This window comes from Diabrotica virgifera, chromosome 3, assembly GCF_917563875.1.
Source record: "Diabrotica virgifera virgifera chromosome 3, PGI_DIABVI_V3a".
In the NCBI taxonomy this organism is placed as follows: domain Eukaryota; kingdom Metazoa; phylum Arthropoda; class Insecta; order Coleoptera; family Chrysomelidae; genus Diabrotica; species Diabrotica virgifera.
This window is the reverse complement of record NC_065445.1, coordinates 250766833-250792476: the sequence shown is the minus strand read 5'-3', so window position 1 is coordinate 250792476 and position 25644 is coordinate 250766833. Positions and strand designations below refer to the sequence as shown.

At 34.2% G+C, this 25644-nt stretch overlaps 2 protein-coding genes across 3 annotated transcripts in view; both read left to right on the top strand.

Annotated features, from left to right (window-relative positions):
* Positions 1 to 4608, top strand: part of LOC114336417 (ubiquitin-like modifier-activating enzyme ATG7) — a 53875-nt gene extending 49267 nt beyond the window's left edge. For both annotated transcript variants that reach the window (XM_050646088.1, XM_050646087.1), the window contains one exon: positions 4455 to 4608. In XM_050646088.1, coding sequence (XP_050502045.1) covers positions 4455 to 4514 — 60 coding nt within the window. In that variant the 3' untranslated portion in view covers positions 4515 to 4608. The remainder of the gene's footprint in view (positions 1 to 4454) is intronic.
* Positions 4609 to 15573: 10965 nt separating this feature from the next.
* LOC126881680 (transcription cofactor vestigial-like protein 4) overlaps positions 15574 to 25644 on the top strand; it is a 139569-nt gene continuing 129498 nt past the window's right edge. Inside the window, exon 1 of the mRNA XM_050646085.1 lies at positions 15574 to 15983. The gene's annotated coding sequence lies outside the window, so the exon portion shown is untranslated. The remainder of the gene's footprint in view (positions 15984 to 25644) is intronic.

The following is a 25644-nucleotide window of genomic DNA, read 5'->3' as shown; positions in this document are numbered from 1 at the left end:
CCTTTCTTCCTATTAGCTTTATTATATCTTAAATTTTTTGCCAAAATTGGTTTTTTCTGCTCTTTTTTTTATTTAATTTTGCTCTGTTCTAATTTTTTTTATTTCATAAGTTTGTCTTGTGTTTTCTCTTCTGTCTTCTTAACCCTTTCAGCACCAGTGGACGTACGACGTACGTCCACTTACGATACTTGATGACGTACGACGTACGTCAAATTTATTTTATTACGTTTGAACTGTTTTTGTTTGGATTTTTTGCTTACACTGAAAAAAAAACTATTTAGTTTAGTCAGAGTTTAGCATATCATGGGTCGGGGGTCCGGACAAATAATCCCCGGACAAAAAATCCCCATAAATTATCCCCGGACAAAAATCCCCACAAATAATCCCCGGACAAAAAATCCCCACAAAAAATCCCGGACAGATAATCCCCACAAATTTTTTTGGAGAAAATATTCCCATAAAAAATACCGGACAAAAAATCCCCAAGAAATATTTTTGCCGATTAAAGTTGTCAAATGAATGCTTATAATCCAACGATGGTACTAAAGATGAGCAATTTGGTCCGTCGGTCTGCCTGACCGCGAATATAACTCCTCCGTCACTGTAATAGGTAGCATGACAAATAAGGTGTCGAATGAAAGCTTGGTCGATGGTACTAAAGATGAAAAATTTGACCAAGACTGTCTGTCCATCTGTCCGTCCGACCGCGAATGTAACTACTACGTCATTATGCCAGGTAGAATGACAAATGAGGTGTCGAATGAACGGTTATAATCCAACGATGGTACTAAAGATGAGCAATTTGGTCCTTCGGTCTGCCTGACCGCGAATATAACTCCTCCGCCAATGTAATAGGTAGGAAGACAAATGAGGTGTCGAATGAAAGATTATAATCCAAGGATGGTACTAAAGATGAGACATTTGACCAAGGCTGTCTGTCCATCGGTCCGTCCGACCGCGAATATAACTACTCCGTCATTATGCCAGACAGAATGACAGATAAGGTGACGAATGAACGGTTATAATCCAACGATGGTACTAAAGATGAGCAATTTGGAGAGGGGGGTAAATTTAAAATTTTAAACAAATCCCGCGATATACAAAATAAACAGATCGAAAAACTGAAAAATACATTTTTTTAATATTTTTGAAAAATCTATCGCATGGTGTCAAACACGACCCGCCAAGGAGGTCTGGTGGGAGGTTATTTTAAAATCTTAAATAGGATCCCCAAATTTGTATTGTAGATTTGGATTCTTTACGTAAAAATACTAAACTTTTATTCGAAACATTTTTTCGAATTATGGATAGACGGCGCTATAATCGGAAAAAACGATTGTTGTAAATGGAAAAATAAATTAACAAATGGTAAGGCCCCACTAAAATGGAAAATTTTACTTAACTTTTTTTTAACAGAGCGCTCGAGTGACTGCACATTTAGCATACTTTGCTCCCCTACCATAAGTAAAAAGTGTGGGAAATCCTGGAGAATCCTATACAGGTGTCATCTATCCGTGAGAAAAATTTGGCACAAATTAGTACATTTAGTTGCGTCTCTTTATACTTTTCACTCAACGGTATCATGCATTGTAATAGAAAATATATTCTTTTGTATAAGTTATTACATTTTTCAGTGTAGGTTCGTTTCTATGACGTACAACGTACGACCGTTGGTATAAAAGCATGGAAACTTACGCCGTATGTCCAAACTTAAAATCGCTGGGATTATTTACTTCAAAAAAATTAGTAGCTGGGGGTGAAAGGGTTTGTCCTCTAGCCAGCTACTTTTGGTAAGCTTTCTTCTTTTCTTTTATTTGTTTTTATAATTTATCTGGCCACTTTCCCTTCCAATGGCTTCTTCTGCTGCTAAGTGTATTTTAGTTTTTATATTTTCATTTCGTTTATTTATTATTCCTTCTAAAATCAGTGGCGTACTGGCCATATAAATGAATCGGTGCAATCACCGAGAGGCCGCGGCCTATTGAGGCCGGTCAAATAAGTTTTTTTCACAAAAAATTTTGGATGTAACAATTTTTTTTTAAATTTATAATCGAAGGATATTAACAAAACAATTCAAAAATATTTTATTTCCATACGTAGTGTTCGAGCCATTTGAATAATATGGCATTCATTCCAGTTGTCTGTTTTATACACACCCTGTATTTCAAAACGGTTAAAATTAAGACCTTCACTTGAGCCATGAATAGGTATTATTCGGCTGATAATATAAACACACACTTTTACACAAAATACGACTCAGCAATTGTATATATTTTTTTAGAGTGTTTCTAGGAAAAGTTCATTAAGTATTTTGGATGTTTTCGGTTTTGCTGAGTGGACAGAACCAGGCGATGTATCGCGGTTATCTTGAAATTCGCGAGGATATATCCATTAGAAACATATTTATGTTTAATATAGATTTTATAATATTTTCTATTAATGTAAAACCAACTTAAAACAATCTGCTATGCAGACGATGCAATACTAATGTCTCAAAGTGAAGATGATTTACAATTACAACATATCTCTCTCTCTCTCTCTTGTCGTTTCTCCATTACTGAGGATCGTGATTTCTTCCAATATTCCTAACAATTTTATTCTATTGGTCTCTATCTTCAGCTGCTCTAAGAGCTTTGCAGAATGACTTTCTAGCTGAATTCTTAATTTGGTCGGACCATCTAATTGGTGATCGTCCTCTTGATCTTCTCCCCGGAACGTTTCCAGAAACAATTAATATCTTGAAACTATCGTCACCTCTGTGAACCACGTGACCGAATAATTACAGAATTCGTGACAGGCATATTGTGGACAGATTTTTTTTTTAATTTTGAGTTGGTTTAGAATGGAAACGTTTGTCCTATGAGCTGTCCAAGGTATGCGCAGCATTCTTCTCCAGCACCACATCTCAAAGGCATCCGCTCTCAAAAGCACCACACTTGGACTCAATGAGTCCAAGTCTCTGCCCCGTATGGACATGTTGAGAATACAAGGGCATTCACCAGTGTCAGCTTGATATTTTGAGATATAGATCTGTCTTTCCAAAGTTTAGTTAGGCGACTCATCGCATTTTTTGCAATACAATACGTCTCCTAACTTTTGCTTCACAGTTACCATCGTTAGTTGTACTAGACCTGAGATAGACAAAGGTGTTTACTATTTGGTATTTCTGTAACATGTTAGTCAGTTGAATAGTGTCGAATCTGTCGACCACCATTATTTTTGTCTTAGCTTTATTTATTTTCAGACCAACTTTATTGCTTTCGTACTAAACTCTTCGCAGGAGATCAAACATTTCTTACAACGTACGCTGCACCAATTTAGCATAACCGCCAGAAAATTTAACATGTTAATTTCCCCAAAAAAGACAAGTGCATGGTTATAACAGCAAATTCAATAAGATGTAAATTGGAGCTGGAGGGCTAATAGAACAAGTGATGGAGTTTTATTAACTAGACATCACACTATCTAGTTACGAAAGGCTCTAAACAGAAGTGGAAGATCAAGTGGATAGAACAAACAGAGCAGCAGGTTGTCTGAATGACACAATATGGAGAAATAAAAATATCGGAAAAGAAATGAAAGGCAGAATTTACAAAATAGTCATAAGACCGATAATGACTTACGAGGCAGAAACACGACCCGACACAGAGAGAACAAAAAATCGTTCGAAAAATCGATGGTAAGACTCTATGGGACATAGAGCTAGAAGTACAGATATACAGCGGAAATTCAAGTTGGACAATATTAATAATTGGATAAGAAACAGAAGAATAGAATGGAATGGACACATACGCCAAATGACTATAAATAGAGTAGTAAGGACAGCGATAGACGGTTCCCCAATAGGAAGACGATCAGTGGGAAGACCACGAAAACGATGGAGTCATGTTTATACAAATAAAAGAAGAAGTATTTTTGTCTTATAAATAAGAAATAAAGATTCTGATAATAGAAGATAAAATAAGGATGGGAGGCCGCTTTTCTATAAAATCACCGGGCCGCTTGAAAAGTTCCAGCACGCCACTGTCTAAAATCTTTCGTTCTTGACGAGTTTCTCCATATGGGTCTACTATTTTGATACTATCCTTTCTTCTAGCTCTTTGATTAACGTCTCCCATCAATAATAATTTACTTTCACTTCGAAAAATTTGTTCAAATACAAAAAATCAGTAAGTACTGTTCAAATCCAAATTTCTATATAAAATTTAAGTGAGTTCAAAGTTGATGGATAATGAAAACTATTTTTTCTCACCTAATGTATCACTGATAATGAAAACTCTCACCTGATGTATCACTCTTGGACTCTTGGCCTTCAGTAATGTGTTAACTTCTAGTTTCAGATCCTTTTATCTATTTTTCTCTTCGTTTTTTTAACGTTTCTTTTGTGTGTAGTGAAAATGATTAATGTCGATTTTATAGATATGCAATTAAAAAATATCTTTCTTTGTTTTTAGATTTTGGAATTCGACGATGAAGAAGACTTCGCTTGTTCAAGCATACATTCAAATACTTAATTACTGTTTATACCATTCATGTTGATGAATGTTACAAGAATTTTAAAAAACACACCATACTCATATAATGTGCAATTAAAATAAAGAATTTGAAGCAGTGTTTTATTTTAGGTTAATGACTACCAACAAGGTATAGGGAATATAATATGAAAAATAATCAGTATTTCTTAATGACTTCAAAACGCAAAAAATATGCAGGGTGCTCCATTTAAAATAAGAAAGTTCATTAGATTTCCAGAAAAACGGAAGAGTTGACAACAATGTAATTACCACTATAATATCGGCCGCATTAGAAGACCCTTACCCACCAAAATCTATAAAAATCGTTCTAACGGTTTCCGAGAAATTGCTGTGATACTTTTTCGCTACCCTGTATGTAAGATTCGTTGGTTCGAAGTGCTTATTTTAGACAAGGCTGTAGTTAAATGGGCTTAAACGAGTCACTAATCATAGTATATGCAAATTTTGAACAGCTATATCTTATATAACTAATTTTTGTCTTCAGGAAGACAAAAAGTCGAAAATATTCACAGTAGTAAAACCTATATTTTTTTACTAGTTAAGATTTTTGATATCAATAATTTTTAAGCTATTTTGAAAAAAAAAATATTTTTCAAATTAAAAAGTTTAATTTAAAATCAATTTTTTTAAATGAGCACTTTGAACCGATAAAACTTGATCATATAAACAATACATAAGTCAAGTAACTTGTGAAGCGGTAACGATTAATTTCATTTGGGATGCTAATTAGGGGGTGATTTTTACGATATTTTACCAAAAAAAGGGGACCAACTTCATTTTCAGCGTTACATACATACTTAATATTGATGTTAGGAACCAAAAAATAAAAATAAAGCTTTTTTAAAAAGTTGTGATGAGTTTTTCCCGAAAAATACTTCATTTTTTGGTTATTTCACGTTGAAATGTCCGATTTGAAATTTGACGAATAAGAACCTACTTTTCATTACCTACAACTCTGCTCCTCCTGGGTCTACAGACTTCGTATAAACACTATTTTTTCACTTTTTTAGCTATATTTTTACTAGTAATATTTTTTTCGATAAAACACTTTGTTATATCTTTGCGAAAAACCGTCTAAAAACGTGTTTTTTTTTTGTTGAAAAATGAACATATTATTAACTCACAAATAACTCGAAAAGTATTGACTGTCATAAGTGAAAAACTATAAAACTAAATTTGCTTAGAATTAGTCAGTTGATCCAATTGCTGACTTGACTGAACGTATGTTTTTCACCACCGAGAATGGGCGAAACTCACCCCCAGGGCAAAAGCACACATCGGCACAATATCACTTTTTTCTCTGACATGTTAGTTATGTGTATACCAAATTTCATCTTAATCCTAGCGCTTCTTTAAAATTATAGCAAAAACCGTAAGTAAATCGACTATAAATTAGCTCGAGTTTTTATAAAATATATTATGATGACTGCTCTTCATTATCGCCGATGATGGCCGATCATGTGATTGTCTATGATCGGCACAATCATCGTGCAAGTATCCACCTAATCGTCCGTAGCATGTTGAACGACAACCATCAAATTGGACGTGCAGTGTGTTGCTACCAGTGATGTGGGAGAGAGGGGATACGACATAAGGGATGATTTTGTATTTACTAAATGGGACCACTTGATTAGACACTTTTGTGCTACATCCAATATGTCGACAGGCAGGTTTTTATACGTTATATATAGAATATGTTACTAATTATTTATTAAAATTAGTAATTATTTATATAATATGTAGAAAAAATGAAAGAATACCCATGAACGAACATATAGAACACGCTGTATTTTTCTGTCACCGTGTCATACAAAAAATTGGCCAGCGCAAGTATTCTTGTTCTCATGATCATTTTTCAGTGCGTCATTAATTATGACGTCATATACTGTATTGGGTGTGTCTAGACTTATTTCATGTAATTATTGACGAATCTGACAGATGCCAGAATCGTACTTTAGATGAAAAGCTTGTGGAATTAAACTAATTAGTAATTTAATAGATTTGATTTTTACACAATATGTTAACATGTAGGTATTTTTTATAAAGGGGAATAAAATTAAAAAGTAAACAATATTGTTAATTAAATTTATAAATATGGAAACATTAAAAAATGACACAAAACTATCCATAAACTGTGTTTTTATCTTCTTCTCTAGGTGCTGTCTCCGCTTAAAAAGTTGGTAATCATCAGAGCGATCTTTATTTCTGAAACCGCGGCTCTAAATAATTCATTGTTATTACATCCAAACCAGTTCCTAAGCTTCTTCAGCCATGAGTTACGTCTCCTTACTATGGATATTTTTCTTGCAAAATGACCTGGAGTATAAACTAATTTCTAACGAATTAAATTCTAAACCAAAATACAAAACTAACTTTTAACGAACTAAATTCTAAACCAAAACACAAAATAATGCACAAAAACGTTGTGAAACACAAGGGAAGTCGAATTCGAAATTTCAAAATGACAGGTACACAAAATACTGACCTGAATAATAACCGTCACTTGACTCGTTGACACTTCTAAAAAATGGCCAAAATGGACGAAGTTTTCGTCAAATGTTCGTAATACGTGTATTTCATTGGCTAGAAAAAACGCGCATTCTAAATATCAACGAATCAAACGTAGGTTAGGAATAGACATCTTATGTATATAACCATTGTAATGCTGCATTATTTTTGTGTTTAATCACGGAGCTACCGCTTTTTCCGTCTCATCAAACTTAATGCATTAGAGAGAAATCGAAAAACTGTGACGCACTGAAAAATGATCATGAGAACAAGAATACATGTAATAATTATCACTACATGTACTTGCGCTGGGCAATTTTCTTTGTGACACGGTGACAGGAAAATACAGCGTGTTTTATATGTTCGTTCATGGGTACTCTTTCATTTTTCCGACTGTAATATAATTTTATAATTATGTATTTTATATAGAGCAGAATATACTACCAAAGAGTTGTTCCGCCATATTGAATGGAGCGTTTTTACGAGTGAAACCGAGCCCATCTACTTCACCGTATGCCGCATCCCCTCCATCCCACATCACTGGTTGCTACTGCAACAATTTATTTAATAGCGGTATACAACCATTATGTCAATATGGCCTAACCAAAAATTGTAAAAAAAATGGAGGAAAAGAAGAGTGGTCTTTGACAACTACCTTTAAGACAGGCTTGTTTGAGATAAAATCAAATGAGTTTAGATACATCAAACTTCGCCATTCGATAAACATATTTTTCACTCATCGCTGTGCACTTTTTTCCAAAAAAAATATGGAGAATCTGTTTGCTGAATTTGAAAACTTTGTACCTTTGTAACTTTGTCACCGAGCGATTTCAATTAGGTATTTGGTACGAAAAATATCCTCATTAGTAGCAAAACAAGACAATACTTTCAGAAAGTCCATACCAGTTAAAATACAACTTGCAATCGCATTGAGATTTTTCGGTATGGGGGATAATTAAGCTTGCATAAACTTTTTAGTATAAAAAATTACACCTTTTTTAACCTAAGCACAATATTTTCCGACGGGAAATGAATGATCGGTGATCGCGTGGGCATGTCAATGACAACTATTACTTCCAGTGGGTGGGCTGTATTATTAGAGTCACCTAGTAAAATTCAATGTTTTAGAGGAAGGATATATAAAGTGCAATAAATAGTCTGACAATAGTGGCAATGCGTGACTCAGATGCCATTGTTCGTCAGTGCTGCCCAGCCTAGCTTGCAACTCGTGTGCCTATTATTTTGTATTTTTGGTGTTTAGAGTTATAATAAACTTTGTGACTTTCCATTGCCCTCTAGTGATATTCTGACAGTCCTATACTATATTTTGTGAATTTAGTAAAAATTGCGCGTTCGTTACACTAGTAGTACCAGAACATCATGGGAAATCCAAAGACATCTTACCAAGGAAAATAGCATAAATAAAAACTTTAATATTCAATACTAATCACTCCAACAGAAACATAGCATCCATGCCTAAAGTTTCAAAGGCAACGTGGACCGTATAAAGAAAAAACTTACACACCATTATTAAACAAAAGTAAAATTTTCTGAGGTGGCTCTAATAATATGATCACCCACTGTATTAATCATTAACTTATTACTCGACGATTCCCTTTGAAGCGTCTCCAAAAAACCGCAAATCACGGATCGTTTACAGTCATGGGCGATCATAGACGATCATAGACGATGATTTACAGGGTGTAACAAAAATACAGGTCATAAATTAAAGTACATATTCTGGGACCAAAAATAGTTCGAATGAACCTAACTTACCTTAGTACAAATATGCACATAAAAAAAAGTTACAGCCCTTTGAAGTTACAATATGAAAATCGATTTTCTCGAATATATTGAAAACGATTAGAGATTTTTTATTGAAAATAGGCGTGTGGCATTCTTATGGCAGGAACATCTTAAAGAAAAATTATAGTGAAATTTGTGCACCCCCTAAAAATTTTATGGGGTTTTGTTCCCCCAGGTTTTGTTAAGTTCCCTTAAACCCCCCCCCCCCCAAACTGTTGTGTACGTACCAATTAATTTATTATTGTGGTACCATTAGTTAAACTCAATATTTTCAAAACTTTTTTGCCTCTTAATATTTTTTCGATAAGGCAGTTTTTATCGAGATGCGGCTTCTTTTTTAATACGTTTACATACAAAATTGATGGGGGTTTTGTGCCTTTAAACCCCCCAAATGTATGTGTATACCATATACAACTATGTGGTGGATTTGACAAATATTCAAAATATCTCGATAAAAACTGATTTTTCGAAAAAGTACTATAAGGCAAAAAGTTTTAAAACATTGTGTTTAACTAATGGTACTATTCGCTCCGAGCGTTAACAAAGTGTCAAAGCAAAATCGACCGACCTGCTCATGGTGGCGGTTTTTTGAAATTTTATAAGGACGCTTTGTGTATGTTTAAATGAGACATTTAAAAAAATATCGTGTCACGCTAGTGATATTATGTATTAATATAAACAGAAAATAAAAACGCACTATAAATTCTTCACTTTCCAATATTGATTATCAGTTTGATTTTGTATGCATAACCTCATTATCGCAGTTTATGTCAATAAATATTTATTAACGAAAAAGAAAATATTTTGTTGCACTATAAATTACAGTATAAATTAATAACTAATGAATTCTAACAATTGTATTCGGTTATTATCACTACAAAATAAAATATTCAAGTTTAACAAAATAATCCCATAAGACTCAATGTTAAAACGTCCTTACAAAATCTGACAGCGTATCACGTGACTGTACGTAGAGGGGAGACGCACGGAGCCAATAATAATAATTCAATTGGAACGTATACAAAAGTTTGGGGGGATTTAAAGGAACAAAACCCCCATAAAATTTTTGAGGGGTTTCCAAATTCCACTATAATTTTTTCTTAAGATACTACTGCCATAGTAATGCCACATGTCCATTTTCAATAAAAAAAGCTCTATAGTTTTCGATATATGTATTGGGAAAAATCGATTTTCATTTTGTAACTTCAAAGGGCTGTAACTTTTTTATGTGCACATTTGTACGAAGGTAAGTTAGGTTCAATCTAACTATTTTTGGTCCCAGAATATGTGAATAAATTTATGACTTGTATTTTTGTTACACCATGTATATTTATTATTTATTAAAAACTTGCATAGGTATACCTACTATACAAAATAAGCGAGCAAAAGTACCTACGTGTCAACGATCAGCTGTCAGTGGAAATTGAAATCAGACGTGGGGTGAGACAGGGATGCGTGTTATCGCCAATTCTTTTTAATGCCTTCTCGGAAGAGATCTTGAAAAAAGCTCTTGAGGGTGAAACAGCTGGAATAAAGGTAATTGGCGTTCCCATTAACAACATTAGATATACGGATGACACTGTCATCTTAGCTGAAAATAGTGGGGATCTTCAGAGGCTGGTGACCAGAATCGCGGAGTTTTTACGAGAATATACGGTCTAACAATGAACGTCAAGAAGACAAAGTTTATGAGAATATCGAAAACTCAAAGAAATAATGAGAATCTCTTCATAAACGGATCCAATATCAAAGAGTCGACCAATATGCATATCTTGGAACAATGATCAACTCCACAAAAGATTACTTACAGGAAATCAGAATAGAAAAGGCTAGAGCAAAGTACCCCGCACAAACCTTATGGAAATTAGGTCCCAGTGGATTTCGTTCATACTTTGGGAAAATACTCTTTGAAGCATCCTGATAAAAAGTTCTCATGGGCACAACTCAATCGTATGAAGGATTTTAAAAAGATATAGAGGCACAAACTCGGAAAATTATAAGATTTACTGGGTATTCCAATTCCCTGAGTTACTGGTTATCTGGCAACATGTAGAAGTTTGGATCAAGGAAAAGTACTAGTAGTCTAGGATTTTTTCCTGTCTAGCCAATGCCGACCTTTACTTTGACCTTGACCTTCAACGGGCGTCATCTTCTAGAGTTTCGAGGGTTTTCGGCATTAAATTGATATAAACAGATTACTCATGGGTTTTTGGGATAGCTAAACACGAATATGCCATCAGAATTGACCGGAGGACGTGATGGCCAGGGCCACTGCAAGGGACGTCATCTTCTAGAGTATCGATGGTTTTCGGCATTTAATTGACGCAAATGAATTACTCGAGGGTTTTTTGAGGTCGCTAAACACGAATATGCCACCAGAACCGACTCCCGGAGCACCTGCTTTCCAAGGTCAATGAAAGACGCTCCTGTAGTTTCGAGGGTCTTTGGTACTACATTAAATGTAAACGGATTAGTTATAGGTTTTTGGGGTTGCTGAACACGAATGCGTGATCAGCATAGACACAGGAGCACCTGGTGCCTAAGACAGGTTATCTTCTGGAGTTAAAAACCTAAAAGTAATCCATTTGATTCCTCTGAAACTCCAGAAGATAACCTGTCTTGGGCACCAGGTGCTCCTGTGTCTGTGCTGATCACGTATTCGTGTTCTGCAACCCCAAAAACTTATAACTAATCCGTTTACATTTAATGTAGTACCAAAGACCCTCGAAACTACAGGAGCGTCTTTCATTGACCTTGGAAAGCAGGTGCTCCGGGAGTCGGTTCTGGTGGCATATTCGTGTTTAGCGACCTCAAAAAACCCTCGAGTAATTCATTTGCGTCAATTAAATGCCGAAAACCATCGATACTCTAGAAGATGACGTCCCTTGCAGTGGCCCTGGCCACCACGTCCTCCGGTCAATTCTGATGGCATATTCGTGTTTAGCTATCCCAAAAACCCATGAGTAATCTGTTTATATCAATTTAATGCCGAAAACCCTCGAAACTCTAAAAGATGACGTCCGTTGAAGGTCAAGGTCGCCATTGGATAGCCAGGAACAAATTCTAGACTACTAGTACTTTTCCTTGATCCAAACTTCTACATGTTGCCAGATAACCAGTAACTCAGGGAATTGGAATAACCAGTAAATCTTATAATTTTCCGAGTTTGTGTCTATACAGGGTGTCCCGGAAAATATTGCGTTCCTTAAAGGTATAGGTAGAAGGCACCATGTAGAACAAAAAACTCATTTTTTGAAACATTTTTTTCTAAATGCAACCGTTTGACCAAAAAATTAAAATGTATTTTGGTAGGCAAATTTAAATCTGACAACTATGTGCGGTACGCAAATTTAAGCATAGACAGTCCCATGTAAATAAATAGATAGAAGATAGATAGTAAACAGATAGTTTTAAAGAATCCTGTTTAGTGTCAATGCCGAAAATGTTTTCGAATAATGAGTGTATTACCTAGGTATTATGTTATTACCTATGAATGGCGTTTGTGAAAGGTTACTTGAAACATCTATTCGGTATAATAATTATTTTCAAGTAAGTACAACTTAGTTATTTCAGTTCACAAGTAAACAAATTACTGAGACATTATCTGGTGTATTTAAGTTCCACTGTAAACTATTAAAACTATGTAATTCAGTTAAAGCCCTCAGCAATACTCAGCATTCAACCCATTTAAACCTTACTAAATACATAATACTAGTTCAGTTAAAAGATGTGTTTTTATGTTAAAAGATGTGTAATTCGTTTAACATTATGCAAATAGGTATTTCAATACATTTCAAAAGAAAATAATTTTAGTAAACAAATAGTAAATACATAAGTATTACCTACTATTAGGTTGGATTATTTTAAATACTGTTAATCACAATCACAAACGAGTTCTTATTATGTTATTATTCCGTAGTGCGTACGATGTTGCCAGTTTATTAAAATTTCCAAACATTAAAATACAGGTATATGGAAAACAATGTTAACTTTTTTTTCGAAACGGTTAACTTTAGAAAAAAATGGTATAGGACTTTTTTGTTCCAAATTGTGTATTTTCTCCATACCTTAAAGGAACGCACTATTTTCCGGGACACCCTGTATATCTTGAAAATTCTTCATACGATTGAGTTGTGCCCATGAGAACTTTTTATCAGGATGCTTCAAAGAGTATTTTCCCCAAAGTATGGGTTTCCATAAGGTTTGTGTGGGGTAGGTACTTTTAACAAAATGAGAAAAGCACAAGAGATTTGAAGTTGGAGCTAGAGTTAGGTTGGCTAGGTCACCTAGGTGCTACGTTTTCTCGACTTTTAGGGAATTGAAGCTTGGACCTTGAATGCTACATCAATGAAAAATTCGAGCTGTGGGTGTACAGAAGAATTCTGAAAATATCCTGGACAGAAGACAGAACACGTTACAAACAAAGATGAATAAAGAGATGGAAATCCTAAATACCATCAAAACAAAAAAATTGGAATATCTCGAACATATTACACGTGAAGAGAGATACAACTTGCTCCAATTGATTATGCAGGGAAAGATTCAAGGAAAAAGAAGCATAGGAAGACGTAGAATATCGTGGCTGCGCAACCTGAGAGAAATGATACGGATGTATAGTTGTGCTAGCAAACTGCGAGAGTCATTAATATTCAGCTCAGCGGGATACTCTTGATGAAAATGTGTACTTAAATAAACAAGGAATTATTCCATAAAACAGGCAACTGACAGTTGCCTGTCAGCTCTTGTAACATAATGACCTAATTTGTTACCTTTGACCCACTTACAACGTGTGGGAGTCATATGTTATCCTAGGGCCATATCCTTAGGGATTATATCCATCCTTTGGAATTTGCTATGTTAGCATTTTGATGTGACTTTTAGTCCATTTTTGAAAGGCTTTGACCTTCGTATTTTTTGGTTGGCTCACCATGTTCTTGCAACACTGATGATGCTCTTTTTAGAGCGAAAACGTTCTGTTCGATGTTTGTAGCCCTATAGGGATTTTTAAAATAATATACCTTTTACCAAGACCAAAATTTTTTATTAAATTTTATTTATTGGATGATTTATCCCAAATGATACCTGATACCATACTCCATGAAACCTTTAGTAGAGGTTTTGAACTATTTGTGCCAAAATAACCTAATTTCTTTATACCCAAATATAGTTGTACTTATCACTAAGGGCCGGTATTATGTATCTGTTTTGATTAAAACCCGGTTAGAGGAATTTTGTCATGCGAGGTGCAGAGATTACCGGCCCTAAGAATTGTGTTAACACTCTCTGTCTCGGTAGCTTAAGGAAAGAAGTTTTTCAAAATTAAAAATGATTAAAAACTATTTACGAAGCTCCGTAAGAAAAACAAAACTAAAAAAATTAGCACTTATTTCAATAGAGTCCTCACTAGCTGCTACTTTCAACTGCACCAATCTGATCATGATACTTGTTATTTATAGTATCATGAATCTGATTGACGAGTTTGCCAAAATTAAAATCAACAGGATAAAATTGTAATTTTCATAAATGTTATTTAATGTTAATATATATTATTTCATTTAATTTATAATGACGTTTGTTTAATTAAGTATGTTTTGTTTTTAAAATAAAAGTTTTCGTTCATTTTGTGTAATTTCATTTATTAAAAATAAATACTTACTAGTATTAAGTTTCAATAATATTTAGGGGGCGGCATTTCGAAGACTTGCATCATGTTGAAAAGATGTACCGCACGGCTCTGGTGCCATTGTCCGAGTTGTGTACTTATTAAACAAAGATTTAATTTTATAAAACAGGTATATCCATTGTGTATGAAATTTCTCAACTCTGACAATAGCATACCCCGCTCAGCTGAATATTAATGACTCTCTTAGGTAGTTTGCCAGACCACCAGACTACCAGACTTTACATCAAATCAACTTTTCAGAGGAGCGTCTCTAAAATCCGAATAGCTATGGTGATTGCCGACATCCGTCGCGAAGATGGCACTTACAGAAGAAGAAAAACTTTTAATATTATACAATATGTGTTTTTATTATGCGGGCGGGCCCGCATTCCAACTGGAACCAGGGCTCGCTGATTTTTAGGTAAGTACGCCACTGGGGAAAGTTATGAATCTAACTAAAAGATCACATTATATCAAGTAACCTTTAATCATAAATAGCTAAAAGAAAAACGAAATAAACAAAAATAGTGAGAATAAAATATAAAACAATATTGTATGATAACAATAATATAATTCTTCAGTTGGATAAAAACGATAAATAAAAACCAGAATTGTTTATTTTAATTTTGATAATAGTCTCTTTCATTTTTATTCTTGGTGTTTGGTTGGTTGCCAGTATCTGGGGATCACGAGATTCCAATTAAAATTTTGAAAATCAGAAATATTTTATATAGGCTTTATTTTGTACAAAAACAAAAAGAAAATGCCTACTGTGATATCTTTATATATTGTAATAAGTACATATTGTAGGAATTCAATAAATAAAATACTATTATCTCTCTGTTCTTTTATTTGGAATCTTCATTGTCCAAAAAATTCGTTTACCCATATTTTAGCGAGTCCAAACAGTTTACCGCGCATATTAACTCTTAAGGAATCAAATTTTGGTACCGCATTCTTTTTGACTATCGTAAGCACGACAACTTTCCCATATTCATTCAAATCCATACTCAAAACTACCTTCACCCACGATCGTGTTGATCTCGTGCAAAATATTTCTACTCACTCCGTGAAGACACACTCACAACGCTAGAGTATGCTTGATTGTTTATTTTAATCAAATAATTTCAGACATTTATACATGATTTTGATTTATTTATGTATGCAGATTGGTATTTTGTTCTAAAATCTACTGATGTTTGTTTTGTACGTGTTTTCTTTCAGACGTAATTCGAAATCGGCGTTTTGTCTGGTGTAAACGTGGTTTACTAATCGAGAGGTTTCCCAGTAGGTGGCCAATGTAAATATTTGACATTCCAAACATACCAAACTCACAGGTTCGACCAAAATGTCAAATTCTTTTAAGAGTTTTGCTTGTTAGTGAGTTTTATTGTGAAAAACTGTGTTATTATTTGTGTTTAATTAATTCCTTCTCTATTAATTACCTAAATAAGGATATCCAAAGCTACAAGGTAAGTCAAAATGATGTACAAGGGTTAAAGGGGGATAAGAGTATTGATTTTAGGGGTGTAAGTTATTAGTTGTTTTTGTTAATCTCCTGCAGTGTTGTAAGTACTGTTTTTGTTGATTTTACCGAGGGATTTTCGGGTTTTTATTGTAAATTTCATTGAGTTTCATTAAGCAAACGTTTGTTTTACATTGTTTACTAAAATTTCTTTAAAACAATTCATTTTATAGCTTTATTGTCCAAATATTCTGCCGCAAAAATATTTTTGTTCTGCTTCACGAGTATGTTAAAATTGGCAGTGAAATTTTATAGTACGCTCGACCTAGCAACTTTTTCATCGACAATTGTTACGGAATTCTAAATATTTGTCTAATGGGGTCACTGAGATCGTTTTCCCCCAATTTGTAGCCGTTCAAGATCCTCAATTTCACATTCCAGTAATATTTAATAAATGTATCATTAAGATTTCTTATTTTTGTTTCGTTTTTAATTACATTTCTTTAATTTCGTGTGAACGCGTGTAAACATTTCTATATTGTTTTTAATAATCATATTTCTAGAGTTTTTTTATAATTAATTGTTAGCAAAGTAGGTCAAAGATATATTTTTTATCATTATATTATTTGTTCAATGTTTTTGTACTTACTTAACCTAATTTAAGTATTAAACTTAAACCTTTACAGTATTTATTAAATAAAAAATTGAATAATCAGTTGAAGGGTCATTGATTAGATCAATAATAATTTTCAATGAATTTTTTTTTCATAAAAACAAGATTTATTATTCATAAAACAATTGTCAAAGCCTGAAGTTATTTTAAATTTATTTGTTTTGTTTTTTAAATAACTGACAGATCCAATAATCAATTTTGATTTTTTTCTCAAAATCATTCATAATTATTTTCAAATTTTGATTGTATGGCTGTTGTCTTTTTGGCATTAAACACAATTAGGTTCAAACTTAATATGGTTCACTGATGGCTATAAACACAAAAAGAAGAATATAACAAATAACACCATAACAAAAAGTATCCTGACTTACGGGTTTGACAATTGGATGATAAATGAAAACCCCAAAAACAAAATAAGAGCAACATTATGTAGATGGAATTCCTAAGGAGAAGCTACAGAGTAACAAGAAGAGGTAGAATAAACAATAGAGATTAAGAAAATAATTTTTTATGATCCATAATGAAACGGAAAGTGGAAGGAAGAAGTGGTCCAGGAAGAAGAAAATGCTCCTGGCAGAAGAACGTGAGAGTCTGGACAGGCATGGACACACATTCGATACTACGAACAGCTCAAGGTAGAGAGCAATTTGCTGTAGTTATAGCCAACCTTCAGTAATGGAGAAGGCACCTTAAGGGGTTACATAGGTCTTGCTGGTAAAAAAAGTGACTTTTTAAAAAAATTTATCTCGAAAACTAAAAATTATTTTTATGTATAATTGAAACATGTAAAAGTATAGTACTTAAGGTACTCTCAAAACAATTTTCAGCCAAAAATATACATTTTTGTAGAGTTGACTGCAATTTTTCGATAACAGCCCTTTTTTGAGGTAGGCAGCAACTAAGTCCAGTCTCATCTGAAACCAAAAAATCAAAAAGTTTCTTGTAGTTTATACCTCTGGCTAGTGAATGAACGAAGGAATTAAAAAATAAAATTTGAAGATTTTACATAAGTTTAAACACATTTTCGACCCCAATTTTTCTCATTTTTTAAAAAATGACCATTTTTAAAGTAGTTTTTTTTATAAAACGAAAACAACTTCACCTAATAAAAATTCCTTCGTTCATTCACTAGCCAGAGGTATAAACTTCAAGAAACTTTTTGATTTTTTTATTTAAGATGAGACTGGACTTAGTTATGCTGCCCACTGCAAAAAAGGGCTGTTTATTTATTTATTTATTTATATATATTTACGAGCAAAGCTCATTGCCATAAAACATTACAGAAGATATGAAGAACTAACCAAATATTACAAATATACGTAAAATACAATAAGATAAAATACAATAAACACTACGACAATAAAGCAAGTCAAAAAGTAAAAATAACAGGTAAAGATATATAATCACAAGTTTAAAATATTCAAGAACATAAAACTAGAGGGTGCAATCCTTTAGCGTTTTTAAAAATCGCGAACTATCCGCAAAAAAATCCACACAATTGGAGCAAGCATTTGCCTGTCTAGAAACCCTCGAGATGAAAGAATTTGCAGTGAAGTTAGTTCTGCTGATGGGAGTATGAAACGTAGATCTTGAACGTGTGATTCTGGAGGGAATATGTAAACCTACTTCCTCCAAGAGCTCAGGGCAGTCATGAATTGAATTTATAATATTATACAACATGTACATGTCCTTCTTTTTCCGTCTGCTTGATAAGGTGTCAATGTTAAGTTCTAGTTCAAGATCCATATAATTCCAGTCTCTACGGTTTGTTTTGAATGCGACGAACCTAAGGAATAGGTGCTGGATCCTTTCAATCTTACAGTTGTATGTCTCATAGGCGGGTGACCAGATGCAAGATGCATATTCTACGATTGGCCTCACCATTGCACAGTACAACAGTTTAAACGATCTCAACTGCTTAAAGTCTTGGGAGCATCTTTTAATAAAACCTAACAGTTGAAGCGATTTTGAGATGATATTGCTTATATGAATATTGAAAGATAGTCTAGAGTCAAGTGTAACTCCAAGATCTTTTATGGATGTGACTGTTGTGATATTTATATCACCTATTTTGTATGTGAAAGAGATAGGATTTTTCGAACGCGTGAATGAAATGTGAAAACATTTGCAGGAGTTGAGAACCATGTCATTGTTGCTGCACCATTCATTCAACCGATTCAAATCGGACTGAAGCCTTAAACAGTCGAGTGGATTCCTAATGTGGCAGTAAAACTTAACATCGTCAGCAAATAAAAGAAATTTCGCATATTGGAAACAGTCTTTTATATCGTTAATAAAAACATTAAACAACAAAGGTCCAAGATGAGATCCCTGCGGTACGCCCGAAGGGACAACTATTTCGTAGGAAAAGTAGCTGTAGAGCTTGACGATTTGTTTTCTGTCCAGAAGATATTCCCTAAGCCACAGCAGAAGTGAACCATGTATCCCTAATCGCTGCAATTTTTCTAATAGAATATTGTGATTAACTCTGTCGAAAGCCTTAGAGAATTCGGTGTACAGGGCGTCCACCTGTAGTCCTTCGTCCAAGGCGTTCAGTAAGAAGTTAGTATATGTCAGCAAATTGAGTTCAGTTGACTTATGGCGCCTGAAACCAAACTGCTGCTCCGTTCAAGGAGGGTGTAAGGAAATCGCAGACAAGTGATTCGAATAGTTTAGGAATAGAGTTTAGGATACTAATAGGTCTATAGTTGGACACAAGACTTTTGTCACCTGTTTTGTGTAAGGGCAATAGGAAACTGGTCTTCCAAACATTTGGAAAGCTTCCACTAGCTAAAGACTTGTTAAAGATGAGAAATAATGGCCGAGCTAAATTAAATGCACAGTACTTGAGCAAGCTTGATGGGATGCCATCAGGTCCCGGGCCTTTAGAAGGATTGAGGTTACACAATTTAGAGTAAATGTCAGAGATGGATAGTTTACATGATGATGTGTTTAAGGGTGAAGAAGTGATGTCTTCGGGGAAATCAACAACAACAGAGGAGTAAACTGATGAAAAGAAATCAGCAAATAAATTCGCAATATCTTTACCAGATGAACTAGTTTTACCGTTGTGAGATACCTAACTCAGAAGGAATTCCATTTGATTTTCTTTTGTTATTGATAAACGACCAAAACTTATTCAGACCGCCGGGAAGAGAGTTTTCAGTAGACAATGTAAAGTTTAAATAGTCACGCTTGGCAAGTATCTGGGACTGAGATCGGAGCTCTGAGAACTGTTTGTAAAGGTAACTGGTTTTTGGCAGCTTGGACTCTTTAAGTCTCCTGTGTGCTGTCTTCTTTCTAATAATACACGATTTTAGTTCCGAAGAGTACCAGATAGGAAATTTTCTAGAAGAGAATTTTTTAACAGGAACATAGATGTCAATAGCTGAGTACAGAATATCATATAAAATGTTAACCACTGTTGTTGAAAACAAAAAATATCATATAAACAAAAAAATATTGAAAAATATCATATAAAATGTTAACCACTGATGTTAACCTGTTGTTGAAAAATTGCAGTCAACTCTACAAAAATGAATATTTTTGGCTGAAAATTTTTTTGAGGGTACCTTAAGTACTATACTTTTACATATTCTAATAATTATAAATAAAAATAATTTTTAGTTTTCGAGATATAATTTTTTTAAAGTCACTTTTTTTACTCCCAAGACCTATGTAACCCCTTAAGAAGAAGAAAATAATGGAAATTAACTTTGACATAATAAACTACATAGAATAGAAGAGATTAACCTGGTAAGTATGTCAGAAGAGCAGACAAAAAACATTGGATAAACAGAATAACAGAATGAAGCCAGATACGAAGAATGAAGAGAGGCAGATCCGTAAGATCTTTCAGAGATAAGTGGATCAAGCAATGGAAAGAAAAAATCTACAGGAAGGGGACCGGCAAAACAGAAAGAACTGTAATATGTTAAAATTGGCAGTGAAATTGTATAGTATGCTGGACCTAGCAACTTTTTATCGACAATTGTTAACGAATTCGAAATATTTGTCTAATGGATTCACTGATATCATTTTTCCCCAATTCTGTAGCCGCTCAAGATCCTCAATTTCACATTCCAGTAATATTTAATAAATGTATCCTTAAGATTTATTCTTCTTCTTCTTCTTAACTCAGGCGAGACTCGTTAGTCTCTGGCAGTTGGTCTTAAGATGTTTGTACCAAACCCTGTTCTTCTCCTTATCCTCTAATAAGTCCTGTCACCTCAACGAAGGCCAACAGGTTTCTTATTGGTAGCTTTAGGATCTCTTCTGGTTCAAACCTCATTTGACCAGTGAAGTCCTGCCTTACATCACCTAGCACACTGCAATGGCATAGTATGTGTATGGCAGTATCTTCTTCCATTTCGCACTTTCTGTACCATGGTTCATTCACCTTACCTAGTTTGTATAGGTGATTTCTTAAATGGCAATGTCCAGGCACCATTTCAGTGACTGTTTTGATTTCTCGTTTATTGAGGTTCATCAATAGGGTGGTTCGAAAAAAACTTTTTTTCTAATTTTAGATCGCTATAGTGCGCAAAAGTTGCCATTGGTATAGACTTGAAAAAAGCACTATGCCATCGAAGTTAGCAAAAATTGTGAAAAACCTTAATTTTTCATATTTTTTTTTAAACAGGCCAGATGGTTTTAATTGCGTTCCTATACCACGAATTAACTACTAAAAGTATGTAAAATCAATATAAATGCACTTATTGTACATTTGTTTCATATCTTCCGGTCGCTCAACATAATACAAAATGAGTAAAATTGGTAGTTTTTGCAAAATTTCAAAGTTTGACTGTTTAGTACAATTTAATCATACGACTTTTAGAGATGCTATAGTTTAATTCAATTACAATAATATATTTAAAATCCAAGCGTATAAGATACATTTTGATGTTCAAGTGGAATTCGGTCGCGCAGCTTCGTCAAAAACAGCAGACTACTGAGAGGCGAGGCGAAAGTGACGAATGCCAGCGAAGCTCGCGCAGCCACAAATAGAGATACATGTGGGAAGACCTCTACAATGGAGTATTTGTCTTCTCAATTACAACGAACTGCTATTCCGCCACCTTTTCCAACACTTAGATGGAAATTCAACAGGCACTCTAGGATATCCGCAATGATTGGAAAGGCCCTACCTGATTGTGAAAGACTACCAGTTGTTGTTGATTTTAATCGTTGGCATCGCTGAGCGATGCAATAATGTGGTTCTAATATAGCCGTCTCTGGAACTGTGTTCACATACTTTACTTGAAGCTTCGGTCACTAGCTTAACGCATCTTTCAACTGCCTGTGTATGGCATGGCAAAGTAAATATATATCTATACTCATAACAAGCTTGAAGTCATTGCTCACATACTGTGTTATCAGTCAATGTTCTTAGCAGTAGAGGGGAGTCAGTGTACTGGTGTTCCATTTGATAATTTCGTAATACTATTTAGATTCAAAGTTTAAGTTTGGTGGTTTAAAGATTCTGATAGAGTCACTTTCAGATATTGCTTGATTTTCCTTCATGATACGCCTAAACCCAGCTTTCGGACATGGTTCTGTCATCAGTTACCATAGCCAAAAGTAAATTTTCGGGATGGACAAAGTAAGCATTCCGTTGTAAAACGGGATCAACAACTTGAAGCAGCTCTTCTGGTAAGTACCTTGAAGATTCAATGATTTTGTAATCATGTCTAGACCCATCTGTGAATTTGTGGTTTATTTTTGTGGCAAACCACATAGGCATATTATAACATTTTAGAATGAATGTGACAATCTCTCTCAGATTTTCAGAACGGTTGGACACACTGATGTAGAAACGAAAAACTCGGTTTGCAGTAGTAAGCCATCTTGAATGTGACGTTGGGCTAGGATCACGTACCCACTACAAAGTCTTCTGAACAATGACCTGACTTGATGACTTCTGATATCTCAAGCAAGTACAATTATTGGTGCTTGCTAAGAATACGCTTGTCAACTTTTGGAATTTCACAATCAATAGGATTAAAATCAATAAGTGGTAGTCTTTCACAATCAGGTAGGGCCTTTCCAATTGGTCCGGAATATCCTATTGGGCCTGTTGTATTTTCATCTAAGTGTTGGAAAAAGTGGTGGAATGGCAGTTCGTTGTACTGGAGAAGACAAATACTCCATTGTAGAGATATTCCCACATGTTTCTTTACTTGTAGCTGCGCGGGCTTCGCTGGCATTTGTCACTTTCGCCTAGCCTCTCGGTAGTCTGCTGTTTTTGACGAAGCTGCGCGACCGAATAACAATTGAATATCAAAATTTATCTTACATGCTTGTTTTTTAAATATATTATTGTAATTGAATTAAACTATACAATCTCTAAAAGTCGTATGATTAAATTGTACCAAACAGTCAAACTTCGAAATTTTGCAAAAACTACTAATTTTACTCATTTTGTATTATGTTGCGCAACCGGAAGATATGAAACAAATGTATAATAAGTGCATTTATATTGATTTTTATACTTTTAGTAGTTAATTAATGGTATAGGAATGCAATTAAAACCATCTGGCCTGTTTAAAAAAAAATATGAAAAATTAAGGTTTTTCACAATTTTTGCTAACTTCGATGGCATTGCGCGACCGGAAGACAAATTAATAAAAAAATAATAATTAGTGCTTTTTTCAAGTCTATACCAATGGCAACTTTTGCGCACTATAGCGATCTGAAATAAGAAAAAAAATTTTTTTCGAACCATCCTATTCATCAAGTTGTTTGAGAGTTTTTTATCAATATTCTTAATTATTTTTCGAGTCTGGATTTGGTCTTGAGTGGCTCTCCACTTCTTTTGATGATTCTATATCAGTCATTTCTGAACCTCGTTTTTCGTAGCATCTTTAGTGATGCCACAGATGAAACATCCGGATTAGATGGAACACAATATAGGGGATAGTTGTACAAATAATCCGATTTCAATTCTATAGAGTATGTTAGATAAATGAGTGCTTTTTAATTTTTAAAAAATTGGCAAACTTCTATATAATCTAGTTTTTCTTGTGCAAGATTTTAAAGAATATCGATTTATCTTTTATTATAAATTATAATATTAACCCTTAAGTACTAACACCCCGTCTCTCAGACGGCATCGCTTTTTATTTATTTATTATTATACGGGATAACCCCATTAACAGAAAAATTACAGTTAAATATTAATACATTTCCAAAAGGTAATAATAAATTCAATGTGTTAAATATGACTTAATTAATCTAAAAAATAGAGAGTTAGAAAAGTATAAAAACACTGAAAAATTTCATATGTCACGAAAATTAATATATAACATAAATATTGACTACAAAAAAATATACAACATACAAACATAACACTTAAGAGTATAAAAATAACATCACAGAGCAAGAGATCTTTTTAATTGATTTAGAGTTATATTAAATAAATCAAGTTCGTAATTATTTAACAATCCCATATACCTATCAAGTGGGTTGTGAACTCCATACAATGTTCTATGGAAAGGTATTTTAAACATATTATGGTAACGGAGAGCTTGATAAGGAACATTAAAATTAATCTGACTTAAAAGATTGGGAGAATCTATAAGTCCATTTATGATCCTAAAAATGAAAACAGCACCTGCTATGTCACGGCGTACCTTAAGTGGAGGTAGGGACAACTGTTGTTCAAGAAAAGAATAATCGTGATTGACAATGATAGTTTGTGTATAGTAAGCACATGATCTCAAGAATCTATGTTGTATTCTCTCGATAGTATCAATATGAGTCTGGAAATAGGGTGACCAAACCACAGAACTGTACTCCAAGAGGGACCTTACTAAGCTACAGTAAACAAGCCTAGTAGATTCAATAGAGAAGAATTTGCGATTTCTTGTAACAAATCCCAAAAGTTTAGATGCCTTCACAGATACAGCATTTATATGCTCCACAAAAGAAAGCTTCTCATCCAAAACAACACCCAAATCCCTAACGGAAGATACATATTCAAGTGGCTGATTATTAATGATGTAACCTGATTCAATTCTACTGGCTTTCCGAAAGAAGCTTATAAAACAGCATTTCCTGGCATTCAAGAAAAGTTTGTTTCGAACACACCACTCCTGCAGTCTATCAAGATCCTCCTGCAACAACGCCTGGTCCAACAAACCATCCACAGGTCTCCAGAATTTCAGATCATCAGCTAGCATTAAGCATTTACTATTCAAAAAGCAATTATTTATATCATTAACAAAGATGATAAAAAGAAGCGGAGAAGTATGGCCACCCTGAGCAACTCCGGAGCTTACTGTAATAATGTCAGATAAATAGCTACCAATCTTCACTCGTTGAGTACGCCCCGATGAGGAGTTCTTAATCCACTCGACAAAGTTAACATCAAAACCCACAGACACCAGCTTTTCCAAGAGTATTTGGTGATCAACACGATCAAACGCTTTCGAACAATCCGTGTATATGGCATCTATCTGTTTACGATCCTCCATATGACACAATAAGTCAGACTGATACTCGACCAAGTTCGTCGCAGCAGACCTTTTTATGCGAAAGCCATGCTGCGAATCGGAAATTAATCCGTTACACAACCAAGAAAGCTGCTTGGCCACCAGGCTGTCAAAAAGCTTGGGTATTGCAGACTGAATGCATATGCTGCGATAATTTTCAATGTTATCCTTTTGCCCATTTTTATAAACAGGTATAACGTAGCTCTCCTTCCAAGCAGCCGGAAACATAGATGTCGCTAAAGACCTGTTAAACAGTAAATGCAAAGGTATGACTAGAGTACAGACACACTTTTTCAAAAGATAATTAGGCACACCATCAGGACCAGCTGACAGCTTATTGGGAAGATCACTTATACTGTCAAAAATTTCAATTATGGATATCGCAGCAGGTCTAATACATGTACTTACATTGCTACCCTTAGGGTAGCAGGGCACCCGGAGCTGACCATTATTAGGCAAGTAAACAGTTTGAAAGAACTTCTTAAATAAATTTGCTATATCTT